The sequence below is a fragment of the Rattus norvegicus genome, chromosome 7 (assembly GCF_036323735.1).
Source record: "Rattus norvegicus strain BN/NHsdMcwi chromosome 7, GRCr8, whole genome shotgun sequence".
Lineage (NCBI taxonomy): Eukaryota > Metazoa > Chordata > Mammalia > Rodentia > Muridae > Rattus > Rattus norvegicus.
In genome coordinates, this window is record NC_086025.1 from 136888212 (window position 1) to 136900575 (window position 12364).

Sequence of the window (12364 nt, forward strand, 5' to 3'; positions counted from 1 at the left end):
TGGACACTAGAGTTCATGGAACCATGCACAACTCACCTCTCCCTGCCGTGTCCCAGGTGGACCAGAGTGGGTTTGGATCGGTGGAGCAGAGTTCTAAGCTGATTAGACTTGAGGTCCCCCAAAGGCTTCCATGTGGAAGCAAGATACACTTGGCGTCCTTCAAGGCTTCTTGGGACCATTAGATAGAAAATAGAGTATATGGAACAATGCAGAAGTCACTTGAGGTTGTTGTGTCTCAGGCAGACTTGACTCTAGCTATGGGTTTACACTACCAGATATGAATTCCCTCCTTGTCGCGCGCCCAATGTCCCGCCAGCAAGAACGACGCTCGGCAACAGGATTCTTCTGCGAGCAAGCCTTTACTGTGTTACAGCTCTTCTTAGTGTTACAGCTCTCTTGAACAGTGACCCCGAGCAGCAAAATCGCTCGACTTATATAGACAACAGTATGCTAATTATCTCTCAGGGATTGGTGGGGCATGGATCACCCCACTACTTGTCCTCCAGGGATTGGCGGAGAATGAATCACCTCATTAGCATATTAACGGTCAACTGACACCTGGTGCATAAACCGCACATGTGTAGTACCGCTGTTCACCACTAGAGGGAGCCCTAGCAAGGGGACAAGCCTGCACATGCGCAGTAAGTCGTTTATATCCAGACGAGGCTGGATGTCGGCGCCATCTTTGTTTCGCCACGCCGCTCTCTACATCTCCCCCTTTTTTGTTTAATAAAATGACTGGTCTAGATTTGGGTGTCACGTCAATCTTGTCATTGTTCCTGTCTTAGGTCGTTCTCATCTAAACTCGGCCTTACCCGTCATAGAGTTACCCTATCGCCACCGGGCCCCGTTTCTTAGGTTGGTCCGAGTTCGAGGAAAGTTGTCCGTCCCTGGATATAATGACTCCACATGACTGTGACAAAAATGATCTAGGGCGAACTCTTAATCTTTCAAAGAGGCCAGCCATATGTTGGGAGAAGTACCCTTTTTAATGGTGGTCATAGCCTGGTAAACAACCACTTTGTGTCTGGCATGTTCTCTTTTTAAACGGCCAATAAGCCAGAGACCTACTCCGAATCCCAGGAGGACAATAGCTCCCTGGAACAAACATGTCTGCCCACTCCTTAAAAAGGGAGAAAGCATTGGTAACCCATGAGGTAAAGTCTTCAACTGTGATGGGGTCCAGCCTAGTGCTGTTGAGGACAGCAATCTGTATCAGCAATTGTCTTGATAGTTGCTCTGCTTTTATGGACCAGTTTCCTTTCAGGTAATTCGAGATTTCTTTGTTCTGTTGAAAATGTTGAGAAAAGTTAGCTCGCAAAGGAATAATGTATAAACCTCTAAGGGAGGAAACACAAGACAGCTGTGTCATATGCTACAGTGTTTTAATTTGTTCTTGAACTAAATCTATCCTTTGATTGGCTAATAGAAAGCCAGATGCCAAATGGGTATTAAATTCTTCTTGTATCTCTAGTGCCACTGTAGTTCTTTATATAATCTGATTGATAGTCTCAGCCGTCTGTATTTGATTGGTCATAGCGATTGTAGCTGTGATAGCTGTGGCAGCAGACAGCACAATGGCTGAAATTATGGCTGCCGTAATTCCAAAATCTCTTTTGGCTCTCAGCAAATTAAGAATAGGAAAGCTATCTGGGTTTGCCTCCATTGGGATTGGCACAAAGGAGGGAATCTTAACCATCACTGTGGTGTCATTGGTGCCATCCCAGCATTCAGCTAAATAGCAGACTACCTCAGAGCTATTACAATTTAAAGCACCACTGTTTACATTAGTGCTTATCAGAAAAAAGGTGATCTAGCACATACTGAAGTACTAGTGGCAGTATTATTTACCAAGAGGTTATTATATTGAATATTGATCAACCTGGTATCACCTTTTTTGGTAGTTGAAACATTATACAGCACGAAGTTCTCACCCATCAACCTAGCAAAGGGGGTCAGGGATGTATATGCCCCTTGTTCATTGGACAGCACCCATTGAAACAAAGGCCAGAGATTATGTTTGTCAGTCTTATTCTCAAAACAGTAGAATTGTTATGAACTGGCATGGGTACTGGCCAGGATCTGGCAATAGCCCACAGGGTGAGCGAATTAACCTGTATTACCATTCCCAGTAGTAATAGTAGGGTTCGTAGTCTCATCTTCAGGAAGAGCAGAAGACAATCTTCGAGTCAAACGCTCGGGTACCCAAATTGGATTTTCTTGATTCTGTGGAAAAACACAAATTGCTCTCCTAGATCTCGAAATCACGGGATCTGGGCCACGCCATTCATCAGTTAAGACATCCTTCCACTTTACTTCTGCATTAGTTATAGGTGTAGTAGCAGTATGGCGATCTGCGGCAGAGCAGCCATGCACATCCAAAATTAAGAAATTTAGAGTAAAAAGAGCTAAAGAAAGTTGTTCTTTTGGTGTTCGGCCGCTGGCAATTCCCTCTTTTTGTTTTGTTTTGTTTTTTTGTTTTGTTTTTTTTTATAAGCTCTTTTAAGGTACAATGTACCCTTTCCACAATTCCTTGACCTTGGGGATTGTATGGTAAGCCTGTAGTATGACCGACCTGCATTGTCTGGCAAAATGCCTGAAAGGACTTTGTAGTGTAGGCAGGCCCGTTGTCTGTCTTGAGACTATCAGGCTTTCCCCAGGCTGCCCATGCCTCTAAGCAATGGCTAATGGCATTACGAGTCTTTTCAGTCATCAGAGTAGCGTGTATAATACCGGAACAGGTATCAACAGAAACATGAGCATATTTTAAATTTCCAAATTGAGATATGTGTGTGACATCCATCTGCCAAAGTTTTAGTGGGATCAGACCACGAGGGTTAATCCCCACATGAGGAGGGTGGTGAAATTGACCTTTTTTAAAAACCATATCCAATAACTTAAAAGCCAATAGTCCATAACCAAGGCCTGTAGAGAATATTTATACATTTAAAACCAGTCAGAAAACAAAATTGAAGTGGCTACACATATCTTAGCTACAGGTGCAAGGCTCCAAGGGCCGATTGAAACTGTTTTTTTAAGAGAAGCACCTTGTTACTTGCTAAATCTCCTTGAGACCAGGAATCTAAGTAGGCACACTCAAGTTTATCTTTTTGTTTGATTCTCCTGAATAAATTTTCAGGTGGTCTACATCTATCAAATCTGATCAGTATGATTCTGTGAGGTTTCTAGAGCCTAATCACATACCTAGCAATAGCCTCAACTTGAGCCACAACAAAAGCTGCACTGACCACATTTTTTATCTCTGTCTTCTCTCTGTTCCTTTTATCTCCTTTTCTTTTCTTTTTTTCTTTTGAGACCTTTTCTTCCTCTGACATACTTTTTTGTTGTTCTGCAAGGACCCTCTGACCTGTCCTAACAGCTTCTTCACATTGTTTATCCTCTAAGCAGGCAGGGACCATTCGCCAAAGAGGTTTTGGTCCAGGCTTAAGCTTGTTGTCTGTGGCTTCTCTATCCCACACAAAGAAAAAAAGAAACAAAATTACCAGCCTTGCCCACATAGGATCCATAACTTTAGATTTCTTCACAGTGGCTCTCCACCTAGGCTCATATCTTTCTTCCTCATATATGGCTGCCTCTTCCTCTAATTCCTCCTCCTCCCACTCTGACAACTCTTGCTCAGAGTCACTGCCAGCCAGTTCTAAGGCTTCTAATTTTTTTAATGGATACAAAGTATCCTCTCCGGATGACTTGTACTTCATCCTCCGGGGCATACCTATTTTTTCCTCCAGCGGCATTTTTTTCCACCTTTTGTATCTCTTTCACTTTTGTTTTAGTAACCTTTTTTTTTTTTTTTGCGCGATCCTAATTTCTCACTCTGCTCTGTTTCTGACATTCTCTCCTGAATGTTCTGTCCTGCCTTGACTATGTCCTCACATTTTAACACAACTAGAAAGAAGACAACAGTAACTATAAAAACGAGCAACTAAATCCACGGCAAGACTAAATCCAAAAAGGGGCATGCCTCTCGGAGCTTGCCTTTTAATTTACATTCTCGCAGTTCTGAATCCTCTTCAGCACACTGAAGGGTCCCCTCGGCACCGGCGATGTTGGTTCCCAGGTTTCAGCACCACTTGTCGCACGCCCAATGTCCCGCCAGCAAGAACGACGCGCGGCAACAGGATTCTTCTGCGAGCAAGCCTTTACTGTGTTACAGCTCTTCTTAGTGTTACAGCTCTCTTGAACAGGGACCCCGAGCAGCAAAATCGCTCGACTTATATAGACAACAGTATGCTAATTATCTCTCAGGGATTGGTGGGGCATGGATCACCCCACTACTTGTCCTCCAGGGATTGGCGGAGAATGAATCACCTCATTAGCATATTAACAGTCAACTGACACCTGGTGCATAAACCGCACATGTGTAGTACCGCTGTTCACCACTAGAGGGAGCCCTAGCAAGGGGACAAGCCTGCACATGCGCAGTAAGTCGTTTATATCCAGACAAGGCTGGATGTCGGCGCCATCTTTGTTTCGCCGCGCCGCTCTCTACACCTCCTATAGGGGTGAGCTTCATATTTAATCAGAAAGTAGTTGATTACTCTCATAACAGTCATGTCACTATTGTACCTATGGACACATCTTCTCTAGCAGAAAACAGTATTTTAGCATGCAGAATGCAGTGCTCGGTTAAAAACACTGACATCAATTCTTTCTCCAAAACCTGAATTTCACCTTCTAGTACTTAGAAGCTACCCAGAAAGGAGGAGAGTTTCCCGGACAGTTTGAGATAGATTTATCCTTGTCCCACAAACAAAGGATCCGGTGTCTTCAGCAATAGGGTTTTAATAAATAGCGATGTTGGGAAACCAGGAGCAATGATACAGCCTGTGCTGCTTTGGGTTTCTCTGTGGCTTCCTGGAACGATAACTCACAGGAACGTAAGCTGTACCTGCTATTTAGATCTTCATTCAACAATCCATATTTGCATGTTCAGGATACTTCTATTCAAATTACTTATCTTTTTTCTTTTTTGAAAACAAAATTATACTTTCAATTGCTTACAAATTAGGGGTTTTCATATAACATTCTTTGTTATGGTCAAATTGTGCTATACTCCTTCCTTCTGCCCATTCTCTTGAACCCATCCCTGTTTCAACCTTTTTTTTTCTCTCTCTTTTTTTTTTTTCAGAGCTGAGTACTGAACCCAGGGCCTTGCGCTCGCTAGGCAAGCGCTCTACCGCTGAGCTAAATCCCCAACCCCTCAACCTTTAATTCAAGTATTATCCTCCTGTTCTTTCAATATCACATGTATTCTGCTATCTCCTCTTGTTATATTTTATTTATCTTGCAAAATTGTAGGTTTCCATATAGTTTTGTGGTATTTTTCTAGTATTTCTTCTCTTCCCTCTCATTTTTAGACTTATCCTACTAACCCCCTCACTTAAAGTACTCTTCCCCACCCACGGGCTATAACTACCTGGATTCCACACATACTCCAAGTTTAATGTATGAAATCCTCTAAGAATTAAAAAATATTATATTGGAAACAGTAATATCCTCATAGATGTCTATCAACTCATGAATGTGGTATGTTTAGGTGAGTAAATTGTATTTATCTGTTAAGAGGTCTGGTGGGGTGGGTGGGGTGAGGACAGCCTTGTGGAGCTGGGGGGTGCAGGGAGTAGGTATGGGATGTGGAACCCTCCAGGAGTGAACCGGGAAGGGGATAAAATCTGGAGTGTAAAAACAAACAAACAAACAAACAAATAAAATTTATAAATTCCGATGTCTGTTGACTGTGGTGGCGGCGACTATGCGGCCGGTTCCAGGACCTGTCCAGGACGGAGGATGTGAGTCCTATGGAGCTACACGGAGAAGATGAGCAACCGCCACCACCGCAGCAGCCCTGGGCACAGAGTCTAGGCTCAGAGGAGGACGAACCCCAAATACTTCTTTGGAAAAGTGAGTGGACCATCAGAAGGAAGGAGAGCAATAAACAGGTCTCTAGAGATCACTGTAAACTTATAGTGGATGAAAAATCTGGTGAGGCAGCACTGGAAGACACCAGCACCAATGGAACAGTAATCAACACGCTGCAAGTTGTCAGGAAGCAGACTCACCCTTTACAGAGTGGGGATATCGTCTATTTGGTACACAGGAAAAATGATCCAGAACACAATGTGGCATACCTCTATGAATCTTTAAATGGCAAACAGATCCTAACTCAAGAATCCCTTGGACCTGGGAATACAAGCATCTCCCCCAAAAGAATGTAGTTCACTTGTTGCAAATGGTGAACTCTCTAGCCTTTTTCCAGTTTTCCAAGACAAAGAAGCATCCTTTTCTTTGTTGGAAATCGAAGACCCCGAGGAATTGGAGCCAGCCCCCCTCCCAAAAAAAGGAGATGAGGAGCTTGACTTGAACCTCCAGTTATCAGTCGCAGACCAGCGTGTAAATGCCCAAATCTCAAGTGAGGATGTCAAAGATGCCTCTCTGAAGCCAAACAAGATGGAGGAGACACTAACCTGTATCATCTGTCAAGACCTTCTGCATGATTCTATGACTTTGCAGCCTTGTATGCACACATTTTGTGTGGCTTGCTACTCTGGTTGGATGGAGCGTTCATCTCTCTGCCCTACCTGCTGATGTCCAGTGGAGCGGATTTACAAAAACCACATCCTGAACAACCTCATGCAAGCCTACCTTATCCAACACCCAGAAAAGAGTCGCAGTGAATAAGATGTGAGAAGTATGGATGCAGGAAATAAAATCACTCAAGATATGCTGCAACCCAAAGTCAGGAGGTCTTTCTCTGATGAAGAGTGGAGTTCAGAGGACCTGCTACAGCTGTCTGATGTTGATATTGAATCCTCTGACATCAGTCAGCCATACATTGTATGCAGACAGTGTCCTGAATACAGAATAGTGCAGTCTCTTCCTTGCCCAGTTCTAGATAGTGAGCTGGGAGCCACACAGGCCCTTGGTGAGGAAGCACCTTCAACATTTGCCAGCTTGACAACCGCCCCGAGTTATATGTACCCCTGTAGGGTGCCCTCCTGTGGTGAACAACGGTACTGCACATGTGCGGGTTTTGCACCTGGCGTCAGTTGGCCAGATGGTAATATGCTAATGAGGGATTCATGCTCTGCCAATCCCTAGAGGACAAGTAGCAGGGGTGATAGTCGGGTGATAGTGGGGTGACTCGTGCTCCACCAATCACTGAAAGACAATTAGCATAGCCCCAGCCTGTTGTGTATATAAGGGGAGCACTTTTGCCTCTCGGGGTCCCCATATCAGCAAAAAGGTGGTCCTGCAATAAAGGCTGTTGAGAAGAATCTGACCGTGTTGCGTCTTCCTTGCCGGCCGAGGTGGGTGTGACAACTGGTGGCCCGCGAGGACACCCGCGGACATTCTTGTGGATTCAGAACTCTTGAAATTCAGGACGGCGACATCGGTAAATTCCCGGATAAGGGACGATAAAGTTCTCTGGAGGTAAGCAGAGACGATGAATAAAGTTCTCTGGAGGTAAGTAGAGACGATGAAAGCCTTGGTATAGAGGCTGAAAGGTTTGTGAACTATGGCAATGTTGTTTCCAATTGATCCTTTGTTGGTAGGGCTTGTAATTTTGATTCTTTATTTCTTTGTGTGGGATAGAGAAGCCACAGAGAGCAAGCCTAAGCCCGGACCAAAACCTGTTTGGCGAATGATCCGTGCCTGCTTAGAAGATAAACCGTTAGAGCCATTAGAACAGGTCAGAGGGTCCTTGCAGAGCACCAAGAAAGTATGTTGGAGGGAGAAAAGGTCTCGAAAGAAAAAAAGAAAAGAAAAGGAGATAAAAGGAACAGAGAGAAGGCAGAGATAAAAAAAAAAGAGGATAATCAGGACCAGGAAACAAATAAGATATATTCTTCTTTAAAAGTCTTGACCTTAGAAATGTCAGACAATCTAGAAAGCATTGCCGACAGCTTAGAGAAAGTGAAACTAAAGGTAGAACCATCGGGTCCGGGACCACCCGGCACAGCAACAAAAGGAAGCGCAGGACTGGACCTCAGTTCCACCACCAGACTCATATTGACCCCTCGAATGGGAACTCAGGTGGTGGATACAGATTTTAAAGGCCCCAGTAAGCAGAATTCAGAAGGATCGCAGAAATTGAAAGCATGTGCAAAGATAAAGATTTGAGGTAGTGGTAGTGGTCAAAAGGGGACAAGGTAATAATGGTAAAATGTTTTTGTGTATGTGTTCTTTTAGAGTTATGTTAAAATCTAGAGAAGCAAAGTAGATTCTCATAGATGCTTTTAGTCTTTGGACCCTGACTAGAGACAGTTTACACCCTAGACAAGAGAGAGAATGGGGTTGAGAAAAACAGTCCTCCCGAACTCTGCACAGATGCTTTGGTAAAAGAAGGAAATGAGCTTAAGTTTTTTGAAGCTCTCCTGGAGACAGAAGGAGATGGGAGACGTCTTGCCTCCTTGCTGGCTCCTATTGGAGAAGTGCTTATTTCTGGTTCTGGGTTCTTTAGGTAGGATGTCTGGGTCCCTTTGGTGGAACACCATCTAGTTCTTTTCCTCTTTGTCTATTGTCTGTCCTTGGTGCACCAAACTGTCCATGTATGTCAATTTATGTCTGGGTTTTGCTTCTCGTTGCTTGAATGTTTTGTGTTTCATGTTTAAAAGAAAAGGTTAAAGTTTTAAATGCTGGTTGATTCACCCATTGATGTAGCTTTAACTCCTTTCAAGAAAGGAACAAATAAATAAAAAGTTTCAATTGGCTTTTGGAGCCTGCATCTGTAGCTAGAAGCCTAAGTCGGCTGGGCAAGCTCCCCAGGGGGCTGGCTAAATGTTTATACTAGCGGATCCTAAAGACACCATGAGCTTCACAGCTTCTAAGGTAATGGAACTGATGGCTGTTTCTCTTAGAAAAATCTTTGACTGTGATTATTGGACTCAACAGGTGACAAGGTGTTTCTCTTAAAACTACAGCTAGAAAAAGTAAAAATGGTGATTGATTTAAATATTAAAGGTATTGTAGCCACTTCAATTTTGTTTCTGATTGGTTTTAAATGTATAAATATTCCCTACATGCCTTGGTTATGGACTATTGGCTTTTAAGTTATTGGATATGGTTTAAAAAAATGTAACATTGGTAACAGAAAGTTGACATAAAACTGGTAAATTTGGATGGAGTCATTTTAGACAACATGTGGCATGAGCCAATCTAGGGAAACAGGTCTAAATTGGGATGATATTTTTATGGAAATCTTATCCTAGAAACCAGGCTTCTAAAAGATTTTAAGGCAATGTCTCTTTGTTGAGGTATTGGAGACCGCACCATCATGCGTTCATATGTAGGAATTGGCAGTCAAACCTTGTAGCATGAAGGATAGACTCAGTGTTTTGGAGACTGGATTTTGGGGTGATGAGGCTGATCTCAAGGAAGAGGCTGCTCAGTGTGAGAGGGAGAGAAATGATCCAGACTGGCCACACGCTAGTGCCACGTGGCAACAAGGCAGACAATTAGGCAAGAAAGCGGTTATACCAACAGCACTTCCGTATAACCCTCAATATAAAAGCATGGTGAAGCCTACAAAAACTACTTCCTTTTGCCCAGAGGTGTGGAAAGAGATGGGATTAAGTTTTCCAGTGTTTCTGGATGCCAACGGGCATTGATATCATGAACCCGTTGACTTTAAGAAAAGGCAATGCTAAGAAGGTACAAGGAAGAGGATCTCCTTTTGTGTATACTGAGAACGTTTTGTCAGCCTACAGGAGTGCTATGGCAACAGGGACCTCTTCTTTGGAGTTATCCTTATATTTCTCCTAATAAGACACTTGAATATTACCCTTCTGCCGTTGCACAGCTTGCTGTATTAGGCATTAAATCTTGTATTCAGCATTTTGGTATTTTACCCAAGAAAATTATTATACCATATACTACAGCTCAGATAGAAACATTGTGTGCCTTGATAGATGATTGGGCCATATTATGCTGTAGTTTTGATGGAGAGTTTGACAATCAATATCCTAAGGATCCTTTGCTACAATTTTTCATTGAACATCCAGTGATTTTTCCCAAGGTCACTGCCTCAGAGCCTTTGTCTGGAGTGTTAGATATTTATACAGATGGCTCCAAAACAGGTGTAGGTGCCTATATGGTTGATTCTCAAGAACCAGTATTAATTCAATACAGTCCAGGCACCCCCCAAATTACAGAATGTAAAATTGTATTGGAAGTTTTTAAAAGATTTCATGATTCTTTTAATTTAATTTCTGACTCTGCTTATGTAGTTAATGCTGTGCGCTCACTTGAAATTGCAGGGCCAATTTGGTCAACTAGTACAGTGTGTCAAATTCTTTTAGAATTACAAAATTTGATTTGGGCCAGAAAAAATAAATTTTTCATACAACATATTCGAGCCCATACTGATTTGCCTGGTCCCATGACCAGTAATAACGCCCTGGTGGATGCTAGTACTCGTAGAGAGTTTATTTTTCATGCTGCTCTAGTTGATCTCACTAGAGAATTTCATCAAAAGTTTCAAGTTCCTGCCTTTACTCTTCAACAAAAATTTAACCTCTCTAGGGCTAAAGCTCGTGATGTGGTGTTACTTTGCCAGAATTGTGTTCAATTTCACCACCCTCCTCATGTGGGGATTAACCCTCGTGGTCTGATCCCACTAAAACTTTGGCAGATGGATGTCACACACATATCTCAATTTGGAAATTTAAAATATGCTCATCTTTCTGTTGATACCTGTTCCGGTATTATACACGCTACTCTGATGACTGGTGAAAAGGCTCGTAATGCCATTAGTCATTGCTTAGAGGCATGGGCGGCCTGGGGAAAGCCTGATAGTCTCAAGACAGACAACGGGCCTGCCTATACTGCAATGTCCTTTCAGGCATTTTGCCAGACAATGCAGGTCGGTCATACTACAGGCTTACCATACAATCCCCAAGGTCAAGGAATTGTGGAAAGGGTACATTGTACCTTAAAAGAGCTTATAAAAAAAAAACAAAACAAAAAAACAAAACAAAACAAAAAGAGGGAATTGCCAGCGGCCGAACACCAAAAGAACAACTTTCTTTAGCTCTTTTTACTCTAAATTTCTTAATTTTGGATGTGCATGGCTGCTCTGCCGCAGATCGCCATACTGCTATTACACCTATAACTAATGCAGAAGTAAAGTGGAAGGATGTCTTAACTGATGAATGGCGTGGCCCAGATCCCGCGATTTCGAGATCTAGGGGAGCTGTTTGTGTTTTTCCGCAGAATCAAGAAAATCCAATTTGGGTACCTGAGTGTTTGACTCAAAAATTGCCTTCTGCTCTTCCTAAAGATGAGACTACGAGCCCTATTACTACTGGGAATGGTAATACAAGCTGAGTCACTTATCTTGTGGGCAATTGCCAGATCCTGGCCAGTACCCATGCCAGTTCATAAGCAAGAATCGTTTACTGAATGCACACCACAATAAAGAACTTCCAGGATCACAAGAAGGAAAAACCTAATTGTGGCACTAGTCTGTCCTTAAGGCAGGCTTTTTATATGAAAAATCAGGTTCTAAAGTTCAAAGGCAACCTGTGAAGTGGTATAGCATTTTTGGCTAACTAGACAAAGTATCACCAGCTAACCTTTAACCTGATTGGTCCTGAGTGAGGTAAGAAGGGTGGACGGGTGGTGAACACAGAATTTCAGAACATTGAGATAATAGGGTACAAGTGATTCAAACATAATGTTTTAGTTTATTAGTAACAATCTTCAGTGTCAGTTACAGTAATAACTATGAACTTAATTTCACCTTGTGAGTAACATGGAGCTTACAAAATGGCTACAATTATGTGAAATGGAGCAGGCTTCAACCACTGATACAATTATACTAAGTGAAATAATCCTGCTCCACAAAGACAAACATTATGTATGGACCCTAGCTTTGAAACTTTTGCTTTTACATTTAAGTGGAGATTTGAAAGCCAGAAAGGCAAATGAGATGGGAAAGAGGAAGAGATTTTAAGAGAATAAGGGAATAATAGAACACACGTGATTTTAACAAGAATGGTGGTGGACAGGATATTATAGGTTTATGTGAAGATGAGGGAAGGAAGAGGAGATGATAGGGTAGGTTGACTAAAACTAAGGATATATTGAAGACTTATGAAAGCTCGACACTTTGTAAGCAAATTACAAAATGTATGCTTAAGATTGATTTTGAATGGAGCTACTCTATATTATTAGGTAACTTTACTTCCAGAAGACATTGGTTACTAAAAGAAAACATCAGTGCCAGGCTTGGGATACCTGAGGAGGTATTGGTTATGGAGGCCCCAGGGGCTCTCAAAACAATGCAGGCTATTGCCATTGCTCTTGGTGGCCAATCATAACTGGTTGGTAAAGTCCTCTTCTC

The 12364-nt window shown here is 42.5% G+C and overlaps 1 protein-coding gene and 1 long non-coding RNA gene across 2 annotated transcripts; one reads left to right on the top strand and one right to left on the bottom strand.

Moving 5' to 3' along the window:
• Positions 1–973: 973 nt before the first annotated feature.
• Positions 974–4493, bottom strand: LOC134479792 (uncharacterized). Its single transcript, XR_010053541.1, has 3 exons — positions 4009–4493; positions 2124–2226; positions 974–1288 (listed from the first exon to the last, which is right to left on the bottom strand). It is a non-coding gene; the product is annotated as an uncharacterized LOC134479792 (long non-coding RNA).
• Positions 4494–5819: 1326 nt separating this feature from the next.
• On the top strand, positions 5820–7440 carry LOC134479802 (E3 ubiquitin-protein ligase CHFR-like). Its single transcript, XM_063264470.1, is given in 3 exon segments — positions 5820–6221; positions 6223–7031; positions 7386–7440. Coding segments are annotated over 3 exon segments (1266 nt in total).
• Positions 7441–12364: the final 4924 nt, after the last annotated feature.